This window comes from Pipistrellus kuhlii, unplaced genomic scaffold (assembly GCF_014108245.1).
Source record: "Pipistrellus kuhlii isolate mPipKuh1 unplaced genomic scaffold, mPipKuh1.p scaffold_m20_p_18, whole genome shotgun sequence".
Classification (NCBI taxonomy): Eukaryota; Metazoa; Chordata; class Mammalia; order Chiroptera; family Vespertilionidae; genus Pipistrellus; species Pipistrellus kuhlii.
Genome location: NW_023425493.1, coordinates 16,004,545 through 16,024,450, shown reverse-complemented (window position 1 = coordinate 16,024,450; position 19,906 = coordinate 16,004,545). Strand labels below are relative to the sequence as shown.

The 19,906-nt window shown below is 42.5% G+C and overlaps 1 protein-coding gene across 2 annotated transcripts in view; it reads left to right on the top strand.

Moving 5' to 3' along the window:
• RGL1 (ral guanine nucleotide dissociation stimulator like 1) overlaps positions 1-19,906 on the top strand; it is a 212,049-nt gene that overhangs the window by 85,193 nt on the left and 106,950 nt on the right. The window contains exons 1-2 of one of the 2 annotated variants that reach the window (XM_036442505.2): positions 12,581-12,814; positions 13,836-13,946. In XM_036442505.2, the coding sequence (XP_036298398.1) occupies positions 12,788-12,814; positions 13,836-13,946 (138 nt within the window). In that variant the 5' untranslated portion in view covers positions 12,581-12,787. Of the gene's footprint in view, positions 1-12,580; positions 12,815-13,835; positions 13,947-19,906 lie in introns of those variants that run through there. The other variant, XM_036442504.2, reaches the window with a different exon arrangement.

Genomic DNA, 19,906 nt, shown 5'->3' with positions numbered 1-19,906 from the left:
CCTCGCATTTGACCTCTCTGCTTGGGCTCATGCCTTTCCCTCTGCTTGGATTGCTCTTTTCTCCTACTCTGCTTCCCTGAACCCTTTCTCATTGTCTTGAAATTCGGTTCATACTCAAGTCTCCTTCAGGTGGCTCACAGCATTTAGTATTTTTAAAACTGCTTCCCTCCCTACCCCCACCCCCACCCCTTGTAAAGAGATCCCCCTCTCTGGTCTTCTCTCCCATTCTCTGGTCAGGGATAGCACTAACATTGAGTATTTCCAAGGTGGGACTTGAGAGAAGGCCTCCCTTTCTTCCCCCAGACACATGCCAGACTCTTACCTGGGATGTGCTGGGATAGCCATCCTAAGTGGGACAAATTTCAACACTCACAATCTGATTTGGAATTTAGAGTCTGGCTGGTTCCATAGAAGCCCACAATAACGCCCTCCCCTCTTGCCTGCTTACTTCTTTAATTTCCTTCTTTGCCTCTCTTACTTTGGACTCAGTATGTACAGCACAGGTCAGTGCCTCACACATAGGATGTGCTCTGTTAAAGTCATTAAAATAGTCATTTATTTATCTGAGCCTTCACAGAGGATTAGTTATAGGATAATGGGATTACATAAAATAAAACAAAAGCATATTTCATGTGTCCAAGGGACATATATCCAGTTAGTATATTATACTATTAAAACAAATTAGTACTCACAAAATGAAGATATAGTGCTAACTTATTTTTTTGGGGAAAAAAGGCATACAGTACCAACCTATTCCCAATTACTATGTAAGGATGTGAAAGTTAGACAATGATGGGGAAAAAACGGGTTCATTTGAAATATGGTGTTGGAGGAGAGCTGTATGGATACTCTGGACCACCAGACAGATGAGCTAGTAGGTCCTGGAGTGAACTGACGAAACTGAAGCTGTCCTTCTTCAGACACATAAGAAGGTAAGGTTCTTTGGAAAAGTCAGTAATTCTGGGGAAACAGAAGGCAGTAGGAAAAGGGAAGACCAAATATGAGATGGATTGACTCCATCGAAGAAGCCATAGGCCTGAGGCTACAGGAGCTGAGCAGGGCTGTCACTCATTCACAGGGCTGACCAGAGTCAGAGTGGTATGTGTGGTGAGCTAGTGGGCCATGCCTAGGAGACTGTTCAACCTGTGATCCCGCTGAGTCCTGGGCTTTTCCCTATTCTGTTCCTTTCGCCTGGTCGCTTGCCCCTCACCCTCAACCCTTCCCTGTGCTATTTCTAATTCCATCACATCTTTCAGAACTCACTTTTGGGATCATTCTCTTTGGGAAGCATCCCTGAATCCTAATAGCAACCTTTCTCTCAGCATTTGTGATACTGTAACGCACATGTTTTGTCTGTTTCTCTCTCTAATCTGTTAGCACCACAGATTAGAGAGAGAAACAAAAGTTATTTCTCTATTGCCTAGCACAGTGCCTGATATATAGTTGACACTCAGCAAATATTTATTGCATATTCATTGAGTTAATAATAAGTAGGTAAAATACTCTTTTTCAAAGCCTAGAATAATTTCAGAATCAGAATACATCAGAGTAAATTTCAGAATTATCATCTAGCCTTTGGCTAAAGTGACTCTTATCTTTACTGATTTCTGTTCCTTTAACAAATGTATTAACTGGGATATAGATTTGGCTGCATGTAACTGAGAGAGCCAATTTCACTACAATTTAAACAAGAAGGAATTCTACTTCTCTCTCTCATGAATTGGTCCAGAGATAGGCAGTCCAAGGCTGGTATGTGGCAGCTTTGTTCTGTGAGATGATGGCCATGGCCAGGTTCTGTCTGTCTTGTTGCTCCACCATCCTAGGATGATGCCCTTGTCCACATGGTTAACTGACATGCCAAAATCCTAGCAGGCCTAATTTTGTTTTGAAATCTTTGGAACCAATACACAAAGTGAATTTAATTTCTTTTTGGTACCTGGAACTGATTCTAGGGCCTTTTGGACCTTCTTAGGGCATCTTGAGCCTACTATAAATTTATAGAACTAATCAAATCGAGGGGTTTTCCGCTCACTTCCCAATCCCCACTTTACCCCTAAGCCTTTTTGGGTGGGGGCAGGCTAAAAACTTAGCCAGAGGTGGGTATGTATGCCAAGAATGCCAGCTGGTCCTCATGCTAAGTGTGTGCAGCCTTCATTTCAACCGAGGGTGGTGTGGTTTCCTCAGGCACAGGACACACGAACGTCACAGCAGGACATCCTGGCAAGTTATGGGAGAGAAATTCCTTTGAATAATGTTAAACACATTACTTATTTGGCTATAAGAAAAAAAATATATTACTTATTTTGTATAAGGTGGCCATATAACTTATGATTGTACCATGCTTTTCTGTTGGGTTTATGATATTCTGGAGAGAAATCATTAGATTTTATGATTAAGGTTTGAGATGAAGGCCACCCAACTCTATCATTTCTCCCCTCCCACAATGTCTTGTTCTCAACAGCCTTGCTCAGCTCCTGTAACGTCAGGCCTATGGCTTCTTTGATGGAGTCAATCTATCTCATAATTTAAAAATATATCATTCTCTCTCTCCTTCCCTCTCTTCTTCCCACTGTCCTCTTTGAGGGGAAGGGCAGAAGAGCCAGGGTGGAAGTGAGATCTCTGTGCAGCTTTCCAGAGCAGCAGCTGTTTGCCTAACTAGAAGAAGCTGAATAAACCAAGGTCATGACACATCCCTCCTCCAGCCCCAAACTGAACACGTTTTCATTCTGCAGACCTCACTTTACTTCTTAGACAAAACAGGATCAGTGTGGGTTTGTCTCAGTTGATTCTGCCAGTTGAACAAGAAAATCAGAAGAACCAAAGATCTGTCTAATATTTTTCCTGGCAAAGGCATTATATGAGATATTTTCTGATTTTTAAGAAAACATGATACACAACCAACAATTAACTCTCTCAAGTGGTAAAGTTCTTTCTGTTTTGCTTGTCCCTGTGTGAATAGTTACCAATATTTGTAGTGTTTTGGTTAATTATTGTTATAGTTATATTTCCATTATGTATGTTTTCCTTTTCTCTCTACCTTCTCAACACTTCTCCTTTAAGGCAGAAACTTTCCATTCATGGTTTCATCCAAAAGACAACTATTTCTGGGAAAACACTGCGTTTAAGCTATTCAGCAATTCTGGTGTTATGTAACTGACCACACTAAGGCTTTCAATTAACTTTGGTTACATTTTATTGAAGAATGTCATCGAATAGAATAACTAGCCATAATAATAAAAAAACACTTTTGTATGTTTTAAACAGGGGAAGTCCTCTTGAAGTATGTATAACTTTTTGTGATAGCAAGAAAGGCAAATCTCATCCTTTTCAGTATTCTAAAGTCCACCGACTGTATCCCAAGGCTGATTTTAGCATTTGAGAATTTTTAATTGCATGAGCATTCCTTTCCAAGTTAATTTTCACAACTCTCTGTGTTCTTCTCTTCCTCATGCTCTTCTCTCTCCTTATTTTTGTTTGGTCTTCTTCAGTTGTGGGTGCCTCTTGAGACTCTGTTTCTTTTCGCCTGAGGAGGAATGATATGATTTATGGTTTCAAACAACTTCCTTATGTACATATCAACTTGCAACTAACTTCTCTTCATTTCTAGTCTTTATCTTTCCTTCTGATCACTCTTCAATGTCTGTTTTCTTTCTCCTCAGAACTGAACTGGTAATGTTTTTTTTCCCCAAAGCAGAACCCACCCCCATTTCTCTTTATTCTCATGTTTCTACTGCAATCCCAGTGTCCCAGTATTAAAACCTTGTAGGATTTTTTCCTCTCCTATTTACTTGCAATATGGTGCCTATTATCAGGTTGTGATATCAATTTAAAAAAATCACTGAGATTCATTTCTTTATTTCAAATCTTGTCTCAACCTAGGTGTTAACTGTTTGACATGTCCTTTACTCCAACAGCTTCCTATCTCCATGTTTTCTTCCCTCTAAGCCACATGTGTCAAACACAAGGCCCGCGGGCCAAATCCGTCCCGCCAGGCCTTGCAATGTGGCCCGCACCGCGCTGTCATCACTGCACTCCGCTGCGTTTCCATCACAATGACAGTTTATGACTGTTCAGTAAACCATTCGGCCTGCGATTTAGGCTGGATTTTAGATTTTGGCTCCTTCTCTGATTGAGTTCGACACCCCTACTCTAAGCCAACCTATGGGAAATTATTAGAATCATCTTATTCACACTCTGTTTTATCATTTTTAAAAACATATATTTTATTGATTTTTTACAGAGAGGAAGGGAGAGGGATAGAGAGTTAGAAACATCATTGAGAAACATCGACCAGCTGCCTCCTGTACCCCCCAGCCCCACCCCACCAGATGTGCCCGCAACCAAGGTACATGCCCTTGACTGGAATCGAACCTGGGACCTTTCAGTCCACAGGCTGATGCTCTAGCCACTGAGCCAAACCGGTTTCAGCTGCTTTATCATTTCATTGTTCTATTAAGAAAAATTCAAGAATCTTCACCAACCAGCTACTTTATCCAAACCTTATTTCCTTGGACTGTATGAGCCACTTCTCCATCCTTTGAACCTGCCATCCTCTCCCCTGGAAGACTTCCCTCTCTTCCTCCCAGTCCATATTTCTTTTTCTTTAAAGGCTGTATCTGGCACAGCCTTGATAAAGGCTGTAATTATCTGCAGGGCCTCCTGACCAATTTTCCGTGTCCTCTCGGTGACACATTGCCCAGTCTGCCGACTTTCCTAATCTGTACTCTCTGATCTACGGATTTGTAAAGTCCATTTTTCACTTATTCCCTTTATGTCCTTTCTCTACTTGTAGAGAAGTAGTATAAGCAACTTAGAGGTGGAGGCAATATTGAGTGATTCATTTATATGACTCAACAGCAGTCACTAAGCACTTACTGAATTGTAGCATGGCATTTATCTACGTATTTAGCTGTCAATCAATCAAATGGTTATTGAGCATCTATTCTGTGCTAGGCACTGTGTGAGCTGCTAGAATACAGTGGTGAGAAAAAAAACACATTCCCTCTGACTTTGTAGGGTTTGGGAAACAGACATTTACCGAATAATCTTACAATTAAATGTAAAATTACAACTGTGATAGAGCTACAAAGAGAGGAACATGGTGCCATGAGAGCACATCTTGGGGAATTTAACTGGGATGGGAGAAAGGAAGAACGAGGGATATCCTCAAAGGGGAGAAGCGCATGTGTAAAGGCTCAGTGATGGAGTGACCCGGTTATGTTCAAGGCAACGATGACGATGGCTTCTACTACTAGACAACATTGAGTAGTAACCATGGTACCAGATACTGTGCTAAGGGTTTGGTGTGGATTATCTTATTTAATTCTCACTATGAGCCAAGATGTTTGTATCCCTATTTTTTATAGGCTTAGAGATGTTAAACACCTCATCTCAGAAGTGATGCATACAGGACTCAAAGCCACCACACTTAGTCTCTAACTTATTTGGATTTTCAATGCCTTTTCAATATCATTTTTATGGAAAAAATAGGTTCCTTTAGCCCCCAAACAACATATGACTTGGCTAATTGCCCAGTGAGTCCTTCTGTAATTTTGGTCAAAATCTTCATGGCATCAGGTCCCTATTTTCCATTTTGCAGAATGTTTTATTATGTATTACACAGACCTGGCCTCATGTCTGAGCCAATTGTTGTATGTTTTCAATCAAGGGAACAAATTTCTAGCTGTCCTTTTTTCTTTAACAGAAATCTATAATTAGATGAGGAATAACGCTCATTAGTCCAAGTTACACATAGTATTCCAGTAACCAACTTCCTCCTCGGGGGAGCATCATCAACAATTAAGAGTAACCACCAACAATTGGTAAAATGTTTGTCATCATGACCAGGGGAATCCCCTGCTTTGGCTGCCATCTGTCAGGGCTATGTTTATATCTCCTCTGTCTCCACTTTCTACCCCCAGGGCAGCCTGTTCTATAGTTGTAGTAGGTGCATCTAACATTGGCTTGTGAATTGCTTCCTTAAATAGAACTTAATAATAGCATTGAGATTTTAATTTATACTTTATAATATCTCTGTGATAATTAATAAAATTACTTTTGTCCCTCAGTAAATAGAAGCAACTCTCTACTGCTTAAAGAGTATTTAGAGGACTGTATTTTTTTTTTTTTAATCCTTGCCCAAGGATATTTTTTATTGATTCGAGAGAAAGAAAGAACAGCATCAATGTGAGAGAGAAACATCATCGGTTGCCTCCCAAACATGTCCTGATAGAACCCGTAACCTAGGTATGTGCCCTCATCAGAAATTGAACCTGCAGCCTTTTGGTGTATGGGATGACACTCCAGCCAACTGAGCCACTTTGCCAGGGTGAGGTCTGTTCATCTTTAACCAAGCATGCCTGGGTCTTTACCCTTTGCAAGGCAAGGTTGGAAGTTTAAGAGAAGAGTGGGTGCCGAAACCGGTTTGGCTCAGTGGTAGAGCGTCGGTCTGCGGACTGAAGGGTCCAGGTTTGATTCCGGTCAAGAGCATGTACATTGGTTGTGGGCACATCCCTGGTAGGGGGTGTGCAGGAGGCAGCTGGTTGATGTTTCTCTCTCATCAACGTTTCTAGCTCTCCATCTCTCTCCCTTCCTCTCTGTAAAAAAATCAATAAAATATATTTAAAAAGAGAGAGAGAGAGAGAGAGAGAGAGAGAGAGAGAGAGAGAGAGAGAGAGAGAGAGAGAGAGAGAGAGAGAGAGAGAGAGAGAGAAGAGTGGGTAAACAGGACAACCCCAATCAGCATAGCTACAAACAACTCTGGCAGGCTGCCCAGCTGATAGTGGGAAGTGGAACATGAAGTAAATTGGTGAGCAACATGGCCCATTGACCTAAGAACAGTAGTTTGCCTTTTGACAGTACGTAAATATTGTTGGGGAAAGGAGTTAAAAAAAGCAAGGTTAATTTGCTTATGTCCTCCATCAAAAGTTTTTTGGGACTTACAGATAGCTGAAGGTGTAGTTTCTGAATAAAATGTTGCCAAATGGCTACCATCAATTCCTTTCAAAGGTGGAAAAGGTTTTCAGACTCGTCACTTTAGGTAAGGCTGCCGGCATGTAGAAGCAACAGGCACTCAACAGCCCTGAGGTGTGGAGGAGAAATCCTGACCTCTCACTTATTTAGCTTTCTTCACTTAGCTGCTATGGCTGTAGTTGTTATTAGTGTTATTATTATTGATCTCTTAGGACTATTCTCCAAACTTCTCTTTGGGCATAGGAAATTATAGTCCAGCAATGAGTTTGAGGTCAGAACCAAGGCCTTCCCATTTCTTACCATCCCATACTGATATTGCTGACTTCAAGACAAGTTTTTCAGCCCCAGCTGGCTTGGCTCAGTGGATAGAGTGTCAGCCTGTGGATTGAAAAGTCCTGGGTTTGATTTTGGTCAAGGGCCCTCGTTGTGGGCTCTATTCCAGCAGAGAGCATCTAGGAAGCAGCTGATCAATAATTTTTTTTTCTTTCATCATTGATGTCTGTCTCTCCCTTCCTCTCTGAAGTCAATAAAAAAAAAAAGGACAAGTTTTTCACCCTATATATCCAAGTACAATATGCATTATTCTTCTACTGCCCGTTCTTTTCTGTCATGCAGTCCAAACTATTACCCAAGCAAACATGTAAACCGGCAGACTGCAAACCAAGGGCTAATCAGTGATTCTCTCTCATCACTGATATTTCTATCTCTCTCTACCACTCCAGTCCTCTATGAAATCAATAAAAATATATTAAAAATACACATGAATAAATAATAATAAACGTTGGCAAGGATGTGGAGAAAAAGGAATCTTTGTACTATACTGTTTTCTATCAGAGAGATAGAAAAATCAATGAACACAGATTTACATTAAAGGGAGAGACTGGGAGAATGTAGGGGGTGAGGGGGGTGGAAGGAGATACGTTTTTATTCAAGGCCTCTGACATTCCAAGTACTCTCTTAGGTGCCTTATTATTAACTATGATGTTGTACAGTAGATTTCTAGAATTTTTCCGTCTTGCATAACTGAAACTTGATATGCATTGAACAGCAACTTATTCCCCCTCCCCTCCTACCCTTGGCAACTACCACTCTACTTTCTGCTCCTATGAGTTTGAATGCTATAGATACCTCATATAAATGGAATTATGCAGTTCTGTCCTGTGACTGGCTCATTTCACTTAGCATAATGTCTCAAGGTCCATCTGTGTTGTCACATATGACAGGATGCCCTTGTTTTATAAGGGCATATAATAACATTCCATTGCATGTATATACCACGGTTTTTAATCCATTGATCTATTGATGGAGATTAAGATTGCTTCCACATTGTGGCTGTTATGAACAGTGCTGCAATGAACACAGGAACATGCAGATCTCTGTGAGATCCTGATTTCAATTCTTTTGGATACATACCCAGAAGTTGGATTGCTGGATCATATGGTAGTTCTACTTTTAACGTATTGAAGAACCTCCATACTATTTTGCATAATGGCTGTATTTACATTCTTACTAACAGTATAGTACAAAGATTCCTTTTTCTCCACATCCTTGCCAACATTTATTATTATTTATTCATGTGTATTTTTAATATATTTTTTATTGATTTCATAGAGGAATGGAGTGGTAGAGAGAGATAGAAATATCAGTGATGAGAGAGAATCACTGATTAGCTGCCTCCCGCATACCCCACACTCTGTGTCCCACACTGGTGAAGGAGCCAAAACCCAGGCATGTGCACTGAAGGGGACTCAAACTGTGACCTCCTGGTTCATACGTCAATGCTCAAACATTGAGTTATGCTGGCCGGGCTTGCCAACATTAAAAAAAAATAATGGTCATCCTAATAGGTGTGAGGTGATATCTCATTGTGGTTGTGATTTGCATTTCTGTGATGATAAGCCATATTGAGTACCTTTTCATATACCTGTTGGCCATTTGTATGTCTTCTTTAGAGAAATATTTACTCAAGTATTTTACTTATTTTAAAGTACAGTTGCTTTTTTTGCCGTTGAGTTGTAGGAGTTCCTTATATTATAGTGGATATTAACTCCTTATCATATTTGTTATTTGCAAATATTTTTTCCTATATCATAGGTTGCTTTTCACTCTGCTGATTGCTTTGTTTGCTGTGCAGAAGCTTTTTAGTTTGACCTAGTCTTATTGTCTATTTTTACTTTTGTTGTCGATGTTTTTGGTAATATGTCCATAAAATCACTGCCAAGACCAATGACATGAAGCTTCTCCTGTGTGTTCTTCTAGGAGTTTCACACTTCCGGGCCTTGTGTTTTAGTCTTTAATCCATTTGAATTAATTTTTCTGTATGGTATAAGATAAGTGTCTTATTTCATTCTTTTGTTTGGATATCCAATTTTACCAGCACCATTTGTTGAAGAAACCATCCTTTCCCCAGTATGCATTCTTGGCTCCCTTGTCAAAGATCAGTTAATCATAGATGCATGAGTTTATTTCTGGGCTCTTTATTAGGTTCAACTGGTCTGTATGATTGTCTCTATGCCAGTTCCATACTGTTTTGATTACAGTAGCTCTGTACTGTTTTGAAATCACAAAGTATGAGACCTACAGTTTTGTTCTTCTTTTTCAAGATTGCTGTGACTAAGCAATGTCCTTTGTGGATCCATATAAATTTCAGGATTGTTTTTTCTATTTCTATAAAAAATGCTATTGGAATTTTGTAGGGATTGCGTTGAATATATAGATTGCTTTAGGTAGTAGGCACATTTTAACAAGATTAAGATTTCTAATCCATAAACATGAGATGTTGCTCCACATTTTTTGTATCCCCACAAAACCTGTTAGAACTAATAAATGAATTCAGTAAAATTATAGGATATAAAATCAATATATAAGAAGCAATTGCATTTCTGTAACTAACAATGAAAATAAAATTAAGAAAATCCCATTTACAATAGCATCAAAAAGAATAAAATACTCAGGAGTAACTTAACCAAGGAGAGCAGAGACTTGTACACTAAAAACTTTAAAATATTATTGATCTCCTTTTAATAAAACTTGACCTGCCTTCTTAGGATCATGCTAGGTCCGTGGTCGGCAAACTGCGGCTTGAGAACCACATGCGGCTCTTTGGCCCCTTGAGTGTGGCTCTTCCACAAAATACTACAGCCTGGGCAAGTCTATTTTGAAGAAGTGGTATTAGAAGAAGTTTAAGTTTAAAAAATTTGGCTCTTAAAGGAAATTTTAATTGTTGTACTGTTGATATTTGGCTCTTTTGACTAATGAGTTTCCTGACCACTGTGGTAGGTGATGGAGACACTAATTTGGTAAATAAATTCAAACTTAGTTATAAATGACTTGTTGGTTTATCCTTCCCACATATTGACTAGGAGTATTCCACCCAAAGATATGTGTAAGAAGGTAACAATGACTGAGCTGCCTGCAGGTGAAATCTTTAAAAATAAATATTTTAAAAATTATAAACTGCAATACTAGATTGCTCTATCTAGCGTAAAAGCAGTTTTGCTCAGTGGATAAAGCGTGAGCCCATGGACTGAAGGGTTGCAGGTTCAATTTTGGTCAAGAGCACAGGGGCATGGGAGGTACCTCTGTTGGGATCCCATCCCCACCCCGGTGGGAGCATGTGCAGGAGGCCACCCATCGATATCTCTCTCTCACATTGATGTTTCTTTCTTTTTGTCTCTTCGCCTCCCTTTCACTCTCTCTAAAAATCAATGGAAAAATATGCTCAGGAGAGGATTAACAATAACAACAAAAAACCAACAACCAGCCTTTTTTTTTTTTTTATCAGCATTTGGACAAAATCACATTCTTTATCAGGTATAAATACAAATAATTATCATTGGGAAAACCCCTCTGAAATGATAACTTCTGCGAGAAGACATCATTTTAGATTACCCCACATGGCATACAAACAGAACTTCAGGGAGTCTGGGAAAATACAGTTTGGGAGGAAGTGCAATGATAGGGAATGGAACTTTTTTTGATCACTTACCAAGTGCTAGAAGGCTTGCAAACCTATTTCATTTCATCCTGTTCAAGTGCTATGAGGTAGACGTTCATCCCACTTTGCAGATGAGGAAATTAAAAGCACAGGGAAGTAGAGCCAAAGTTCTGTCCTCATGAGATCGTGGGTCTGAAGCTGGATCTGCTAGAAGACTGTCCTTTTCTCTTTCCCCACCAGGTGGCCAGCCAGGGAGAAGGTGGTGAGATCTGAGTTACCATTAACTTCCCTGTCCAGGAAGGCTTCCTGGAAGGGGCGAGGGCAAAGAAAGAGCTTGATATCCCTGAAAATCTTCAGTGATCTTTAAATTCACAGCGATGGTGAAGTTAATTCAGGGACATTGTGGTCTTTAGAATCACTGAATAGGTTCTCCAGGGGGGTCCTGGCGCCTGAGGATGGCTGAGGTAGCAGGAGGTTGGGCTGCCACATGATTTTCCTCAGGACTCTGGGGGCCTTGTCATGGTGCTCACAGAAGGATCTGGTCTTCCTGCCTCCATAGTTACTGAGCCCTGGAGGTTCTGGTTGGAAGAGGAGACCTTGGCTGAGTGACTTCAAGATGTCCTCAAGTGTCCTGATGTCCTTTTGTTTTTCCTTGACGCACTGTGTCATTTATTCTGCATTCCTGGGAACGTCAGAACATTGATGCTCTAGCTTTTCCAACAGCTCCTGCTATATTTATTATTAACCAGAACCTACCTTATGCTTACCATGGCAATTCGTGAGCGATCTTTAAAAACACACACAAAAGGCGATTAAACTCATTTAGGGGTGAATGGCATGAGCCCTAAAGGTTTTATGGTTGGCATGGAATTCCACAATGTGCCAAAGTTTGATTGCATTGTCATCTGGTATCTTGCTGTTGATTTATTAACGGTGGAGTCTAAAAATGGCCATAATCTTTTGTCCTGAGAGCAGATCTTTCTGTTATGACAAAACTCCCCCTGGCAGGCTCTCCATGAATGGCTTTTCCCCTGTGGTTATTATCCTGCTGTGCTCCCACAGTACAGACACTGGAGGTGGGGACAGTTCACAAAAACTTGCCCCAGGGGCCACTGCCCGCCCACTTTCCACTCACTCAGTCCCAGCAAAACCCTTTCTGCCTTCCCTCCCACGACGGCCAGGTATTGTGGGATGACCTACGGTTTGTAATGGGCGGTAGAGTCCAGAGTAATTTCCTGTATGTAGAATGATGATTCGGACCAGGGTTCATACCCCGGGCACAGGTTTTGTATACAACCTCTGAACAATTCCTTTTTCCTTCCTTTTTTCCTTAATAAAAAACTTTCTGCATTCTAGTATTGCTTCACTCATTGGGATCGCCCAGATTTAATGGACATCCTATAGGTAACAGGCAGATAACATGTTTTCCGATCCTCTCCCCCCACCCTCCTTCTTGCACTCCTCCTCCTTTATTTCTTTTAGCGGAGGGGGGAGACACATTTCTGTCCCCTACACCGCTCCCGATCCTTTTCTGGCCCCAGCTGACCACGGGGGAAATCGGATCACCTGCAGAGCCGGAGAGAGCCCTTCCCGCTAACTCTCCCTGGGGTTTAGGAGGGGAGCGTGGCTCCCAGGCACAAACAGGAAAGCCTGACATCACGGAGTGGCGTGGGGAGGAGTCTGCGGCGCCCTCGCTCCCTCGCTCGCTGCGCTGCCTTTGTGGCCGGAGTCACCGGCGGCGCGGGCAGCGCAGCGCGTGTGTGAGCGCGGAGCCCGGAGCGGAGCGGGGCCGGGGCGCCGGGCGGAACCGCAGGGACCCCGCTGGCCTGGGAGCAGGGCGCACCATGCCGCGTCCCCGTACCGGAGGGAACACTGAGAATGAAATTGCTTTGGCAAGCTAAAATGGTAACGGAACCCTCCTCTCCCCGCTCTGCTGGGGCAGCCTCTCTGCTTTCTCGGGGCGCGATCGGGACTCCCTCGGAGTGAGCGGAGCGTCCGTCCCTGCTCGGCGCTAATGCTTTCTTGCTCCGCGCTGGGTGCCTTAGGCTCTGCGGGGCTGCTCCCTGCCGGGGAGTCCTCCTTTCTTGGCACTTGCCTTCGGTGTGTCTGGGCAGATGTAGGTCCGGAAGGGACAACTTGGAAGGAAACGGAGTCTGGGTGAGCCGCGGAGCGCTTCTGTGCGCGGCGGCTCTCGAACCCAGACTGGAAGCCCAGCCCGGGACATGGAAACCCGGGAGTCCGTGCACACGTTTTACTAGAAGCTGCGTGATGCTGTGTCGCTTCTTCTGCACTTGCCAGATGATTTTATGGAAATCAAAACTTTCCACCCCCGGCCCCGCTAACTTTTTGGGTCCCCCAACAATCAGAGGAGAAAAAGGCGATGGGGAGCGTTTGACTTTCCAAAGCGTCAGGGCCCTTGGCATTTTAAATGCTTGTTTGTGTCTGACTTTAAAGCGCAGTTCGCCTAAATCCCTGAGCCACTTCTGAAAGTACAAACTTCTTTTCTACCAACGATTCAGTTTTTTTTTTCTTTCCTTTAAGGAGGAAAAGTTAATCAGGACTAAACCACAGTTTCTTTAAGAAGAAAAAAACAACAACAATCCCACAAAAATAAAACACACACGCCTTAAAAAATTATTTAAGATTTGTGAGTGAGTCTAGGAAAAGAACTAAGTGGAAAAGTCCGGGGATCCTGATACCACAGGAAAGGGCCGGGGGCCAAGAAAATCTCAGCATTCCCTTTATCGCAATGTGTCTTGCACGGCTCTGATTGGAATATTTATTTTGAACAGCCTGTCTTTTGCTCTGAGTGCTGGGGTAAGCAGCAACGCAGCTGGGAGAGATTGCGGTTTGCAGCGAGGGGGGCGGACAATAAAACAAAACAAAACAAAAAACCCTTTTCTTTCTCTTTCCCATCCCCTGGTAGAGCTCGATTCAGGACTGGGGTGAAGAGGTAGAGGAAGGAGCTGTTTACCATGTCACCCTGAAAAGAGTCCAGATTCAACAGGCTGCCAATAAAGGAGCAAGATGGCTAGGGGTGAGTAAAGCTGGGGAGATGTGAACTTTGGAGTTGCTGTGTGTGTTGTTCTGTGAATCTCATTATTATTTAGCAGAGGCTGGCTTCTCCCCTCTCCCCCCCATTCTCTTTCCGCCTTAGAAAGAAACTGCCAGTGACCAAGTGTTTGCACCAGCTGTACAGGGCTGTCTGTTTTTGCACTTAATTTTTCCAAAGCATCTTCTCCAAGGTTCCTCAATAATTCAGAACCTCTTAGAAACATCTTGAGGTATTTGGCAAATGGAGTTGGGTCGGAGGAGCAGAAGGTGACACAGAATAACAGGACCGGAAAGTAGCACTCTCATAGACAAGAACCACAAGCAGTTTTGTCCAAATGGCACCCTTTTCTCTCCGGGTGTTCCTTCTGCTGATGCTGACAGCCCCTCTCTTACTCCAACATTTGTGGAGTACCCAGAATGCTCAGGGGACAGACCATCCAAATCTACCTCCTGTGGGGGGCGGCAGATGTCCCACGCTTACCTCTTTCTACAGTCCATGAGGAGGCAGAGGCATGCGCCATGCCCTCGGCTCATGTGTAGTGCACATAGACTGCTGGGCCTTGGGAGAAACACTGCCTCCATAAGCAATATCTCCCTCCCCCCCAATGAGATTCTAAAATCTTGAGTGGAATCATGTGAGGTTATTCCTTATCATCAAATGGATCCTTCAACACGTCCCAAATAATTAGGAGATGTGAGAAATGGAAAGCTTGGCGACAGGATCACTAGTTGAGCAAGCGACAGCATGTGGCAGAAGGAAGGAGCTCTTGATCTGGAACCGGAAGTAGGTCTGAGAGAGAGCAGTGAGAGGTGGCACTAGTTACAAAGCAGGGCACAGACAATGGGAGAACGAATAGAGGGAATGAATGTTCTTTCACTGGGACTTATTCTACCAGTAGCCACACTTAGGCTCCACTGGTTATGGGCTTGAGAGCAATGAAGATTATGCACTTGCATCAATCTTTATTGACTTTGGATCTCAGAAAACTCAGTGGCCCGGCGGTTGAACACCATCCTATAAACCAAGAGCTCGTGGTTCAATTCCCAGTCAGGCCACATGCTCACATTGCGGGCTTGATCCCCAGTGGGGGGCATTGTAGTTGGTAGCCGATCAATGATTCTCCATCATCATTGATGTCTCCATCTCTCTCTCCCGCTCCCTTCTTTTCTGAAATCAATAAAAATATATTTAAACAAACAAACAAACAAACAAGAAACAAAAAAAAACAGAAGCAGCATGTGGCTTGTAACACCCAGAACTGAAGGCAGGATGGCCAGCAGCCACAGTTTCCTCTGGCCGGGTCTGCTGGTCTGCTGACCTCCTGACACAGGCCTTCATTGCTCTCAGCTTTCCCAGCTGCTTCAACTCGGGTCTTTCCTGCTCTGTACTTTGGTCTGAGGTCCCACCCACTAGGAGAGTAACTGTGATATCTGCAGGTGTGGCCTGACTTGAGGTCTTCATTGGACAGGTCAGAGACTTACTCTGAATATGATTTAAAAATTAATTAGGTGCATCACCAGTAGGCCTGCTAGGGAAAGAAGAACTGGAGAGCTGACAAGTCATCACTTTGTTTTTGGTGGCTGTGTATATGCTTTTTGTTTAGATGTAGTGTTGATGTGGTTTGTCCTGTCCGGGTATTGCAAAATGATTCACAGGTCCTGAACCAGCTGCCTTCAAAAGGGTCATTGTATTTGCTGATGCTGGCTGTTCCTCTTCTTCTAATGAGACTGATGTTGCTTGGGTGACAGTTTTAGTTTTAGCCAAACATAGCAGCAATGAATCAGTCATGGGGAAGTGGAGGGGTTAACTCTGTAGCCCCAAGTGCACCCAGTATGGTTCATTGAGATGTTCACAGTTACTTAGTATTAGTAGCAGTCTCACTGGCCATTCTGTACACTGGCCTCCACTTCTCTCCCCCTCTCCCAGTGTTCCCAAGTTTATACAGTGTTTAGAGTTGGTTCACCCAGACTGAGCAGTAGAGCTGAAATATTGAGAGAGAGGATGATGTAAAAAAATTGCTTCTAGTTGATGGAGGAATCTGCCCCTTCCCTCCCATTTCAACAGAGTCCTATTCACTGTTACTCCAGTCCTGAGGAGCAACTTCTTAGGAACTCTCCAACGCTGATCCCACTAGCGTGTGCGTGTGTGTGTGTATGTCTCTCTCTGTTGGAAAGATATGTTTTTGTCCTTGGAAACTCCAGACTTAATTAAATGTGACTCAACCAGTGGAGCCATAGCAATTCCAAACTCTCTCTCTTTAGGAGTCAGTGGCTTCTCCATGTTTATTTCCCTGTATTCTAGTATCCCTTTCAAAACTCTTTAAAGCAACTGGTTTAAAGCAAACTAGAGACTGAGCTTATGTAAGGGAATTATTGAAATAGTACAACCACCTTCTGGAGAGGGTGGAATCATCATCATATCCCCCCCCACCCCACCCCCAAAGGAAATGAATGCCCAGAGAGGTTGAATTATTTGCCAGGATCGCACAGCTAGAAAGTTTGAACCCAGATGGTTAGTTGCTTGCTGTCAGGAATAGCCTTAATTATAATACTTTTTCCAGAGTAGTGGAAGAGAATATTGGCTCAGAAGAGCAACTATACTTCTGGTGTAATCGTACCCTGGATACTGCACACCTGGTGAAGGACTTGAGCAAGGTGGCTTCTTTTCTTTATGTTTTGAATAATCACTTGAGCTACAAGTTGAGATATTGGTTGTGGAGATGTGTATCCTATCAATATGCTTTCCGTTTTGGATTCGTAAAGCATGGTGTGCCAAAGATATGTATGAGGCTGTGTAGCACAAGAGGGTGAGCATAGCTCTCCTTTACATGCCTGTTACAAATATTTCTCTCTTTTCTGAGTCCAGCGCAGCTAGAAAGTGATCTGGTTCCTGAGTAGGAGCGACGGGGGATTGAGAAAATGAAGAGACAGATGCAAATACAGTAGGGAAAGCTGGGACTGGGTGGGAACACTGTCCTCTGATGGAGAGAGAGGGACCGAAAGCCAATACAGTCTGTTTAATTTATACAAAATCAGGAAATTTTACTAAAGCCCAAGACAAAGGACATTATGTGCATTCTTGGGTGGCCCGAGTTGTATTCATTCCTGGTGCTTTACTGGTTTAGATAATGAAACCCACCCCCTGGCGCCTGGGCTGAAGGTCAAACTGACAACACTAGTGCCTCTGGCAAGGTTGTGTTTCCAGGACATGGGTCTGCCAGAGCCACTGGATTCAGCTGACAATAATTAAGAAATGCTCATGTGCCTTCCCAGGTGCGCTGTACAGCTTGTAAGAATTATTTAAAAAAGCCTAAAAGACTAATGCAATTTTGATATTTTCTAGTACTCAGGTCTCAAAACTTAATTAGATTCAGTTTGGGAAGGATAGCAAAATAATTTAATTAATTAATTAATATCAATTTTATATTTTCATTGATTTCAGAGATGTAGAGTGAGAGAGAGATAGAAGCATCAATGATGAGAGAGAATCATTGATTAGATGCCTCCTGCATGCCTCCCATTGGAACCCGGGCATATGCCTTGACCAGGAATCGAATTGCAGCCTCCTGGTTTATAGGTTGATGCTCAACCACTGAACCACACTGGCCAGGCAATAGCAAAATAATTTTACACCCTTAGATGTGAAGTATCATACCATCCACAACATGTAGGGCATTCTCTTGTTTAGTTAAATTTTGTGTTCAGTTATCTTTTGAAGTAGAACCTTCTGTCTTTGGTTGTAAATCACATGACCGAGTGTGGCCCAGGTTAGGTTCACTTATACATGTAGCTGCAGCTTTACTCATTGACAGTGAGATTATGTTTGGTAACTTTAAAAAACCAAATATTATTGAAATACCAACCCAATACTTATTCTATAATAACATCATAGACTGGAATAATTTTACTGGGCTAGAGCCCTCAAAGAAGAATGGCTCCAATGATGTCATAGAATCATAAAATCTCAGGATTGGAAGAGATTTAAAAAAGTAATTTCATCCAACTATTCAGTTAGCTTGTAGAATGTCCAATGATTTTTGGAAAAGCAAATGGTCAAAACTGATTATTTTTCTTTGGTCCAGCATTGTGGTTATACATTGATGTGAAATGTAGAAATGATTTAAACTAATGTTAGTATTCTTTGGAGGCAGGAAATATTCAAATGGACATAGGAAAAGGACCCAACTGTTAGGTAAGGGGCCTTGCTATCAAAGGCCCATTCTGCTGTCTTTAGAATAAGACAGACACAGAGTCCAGAAAAATGTATCTAACCTCAGATAAGTCCAGAGTGGGGGTGTTTGTTTCACAAGCAGGAGTGGGAGGGTTGGATCACCTCTGCAGGGTTTGTGGGGCATGGGATGGTCAGTGGATAGTCACAGGGCTTTTCTCAGTTCTGTGCTTCTATGGTTATGTGGTCCTTGCGCTGGGTCCCCAGCGCCTCCCCTCCCTACAACCCATGTTTATCACATTGTCTCCCGCACAGGCCCTTGTTGGGTTGAATTGAAATGCTTCATAGCTGGGTTGCTGGTAAAGAGTGAAACACACTTTGTGTTCAGAGAAAGCAGAAATATTTAGAAATAAAGGAACTTGAAATTTGTTACAGAACATAGCATGTAGGGTGAATTGTGGCCAGTCCATGGGTCACATGGGGGACAGTGGTAAGATAACCACTTGTCATATCTGGACTCAGAAATAGACTCTCACTTAGGTACACTATTTAGTTGATTCCACCTGGTGTTCTGCTGGTGTTACTATTCATGTTGCTTATAATGCTTCGCGTTTTCAACTAATGTCACTTCTGGGAAGCTTCCCTGATCTCCCAAGTTTGGAGGAGGCATCCATGGGGCATGGCCCAGAAGCATTCTCTGTCCCTCTGCCATGCATGTATCTCACTCTTGTACTTGCCTGTTTGTTCTGAGTGTCCCCACCATGCTATCAGCTGGGTGAAGTGGCATCTGTGGCCATCTAGCTGGCAGAAACTCAGTAACAGTTTGTTGAATGAACAGATCAAGCTTCACTCCTTTATGGGAGACAGATACTGTCTTGATAAATATGAATGTATGGTTACTCATAAAGAAATCAGCACAAAGATATTAGCTTATAAAGTAGAAGAGGGGAGCAAGGGAGCAAGAAAAATCAATTAGGTAATGATTATATCAATAGCTATCTTACTACATCCTTTCTGGAACAAAGCAGGGCACAGACAAAAATAGTGATTCTTCATTTTAACAAAAAATTCATGGCAGTGAAGTAATTAGGGAATCCTCCAGTGCCTTTTACAAGCAAGAAGTCCCAGCATTGTGATTATACATTGACATGAAATGTAGAAATGGTTTAAGAAAATGTCAGTGTTCTTTAGAAGCAGGAAATGTACCATATTCAATGTACCTACTCCAACTGTTAAGGTTCTTTTTTTTTTTTATCCCCCAACCCTTGACTGGAATCGAACCTGAGGCCCTTCAGTCTGCGGGCTGACACTTGATCCACTGGGCCAAACCAGTCAGGGCCAACTGGTAAGGTTCTTAACAAGGGCCTATTCTGCTGTATTTAGAATATGACAGACAAAGGGTCCAGGAAAATGTGTTTAACCTAAATTCAAGTGAGGCTATTTGTCTTATTGCTGAACATGGAAGGAAGACAGGCCACGGAAGAGTTAAAGAATGTTGGCGAGCATTGCAGTGATGTGTGGTGGGCAGCGCAGGAGCGGGATCTCAGAGCTGTAAGGAGATAAGCCCTAGAGAGCCTTCGTTTATAGTTGGTCATCTCTGTTTTCATCTAGGAAAACTGGCCCTTGGGTTGCATTATTCTGGTCTATGGGAATGTTTAGTTTGGGCTTTAGAATATAAATGTCAAAAGTTAGTAACCATCCTTAAATGAACCAACTGGCATTATTCATTTTGACCTTGGGAGCATGTTTCTAAAATAACCCAATAACATAGTAGC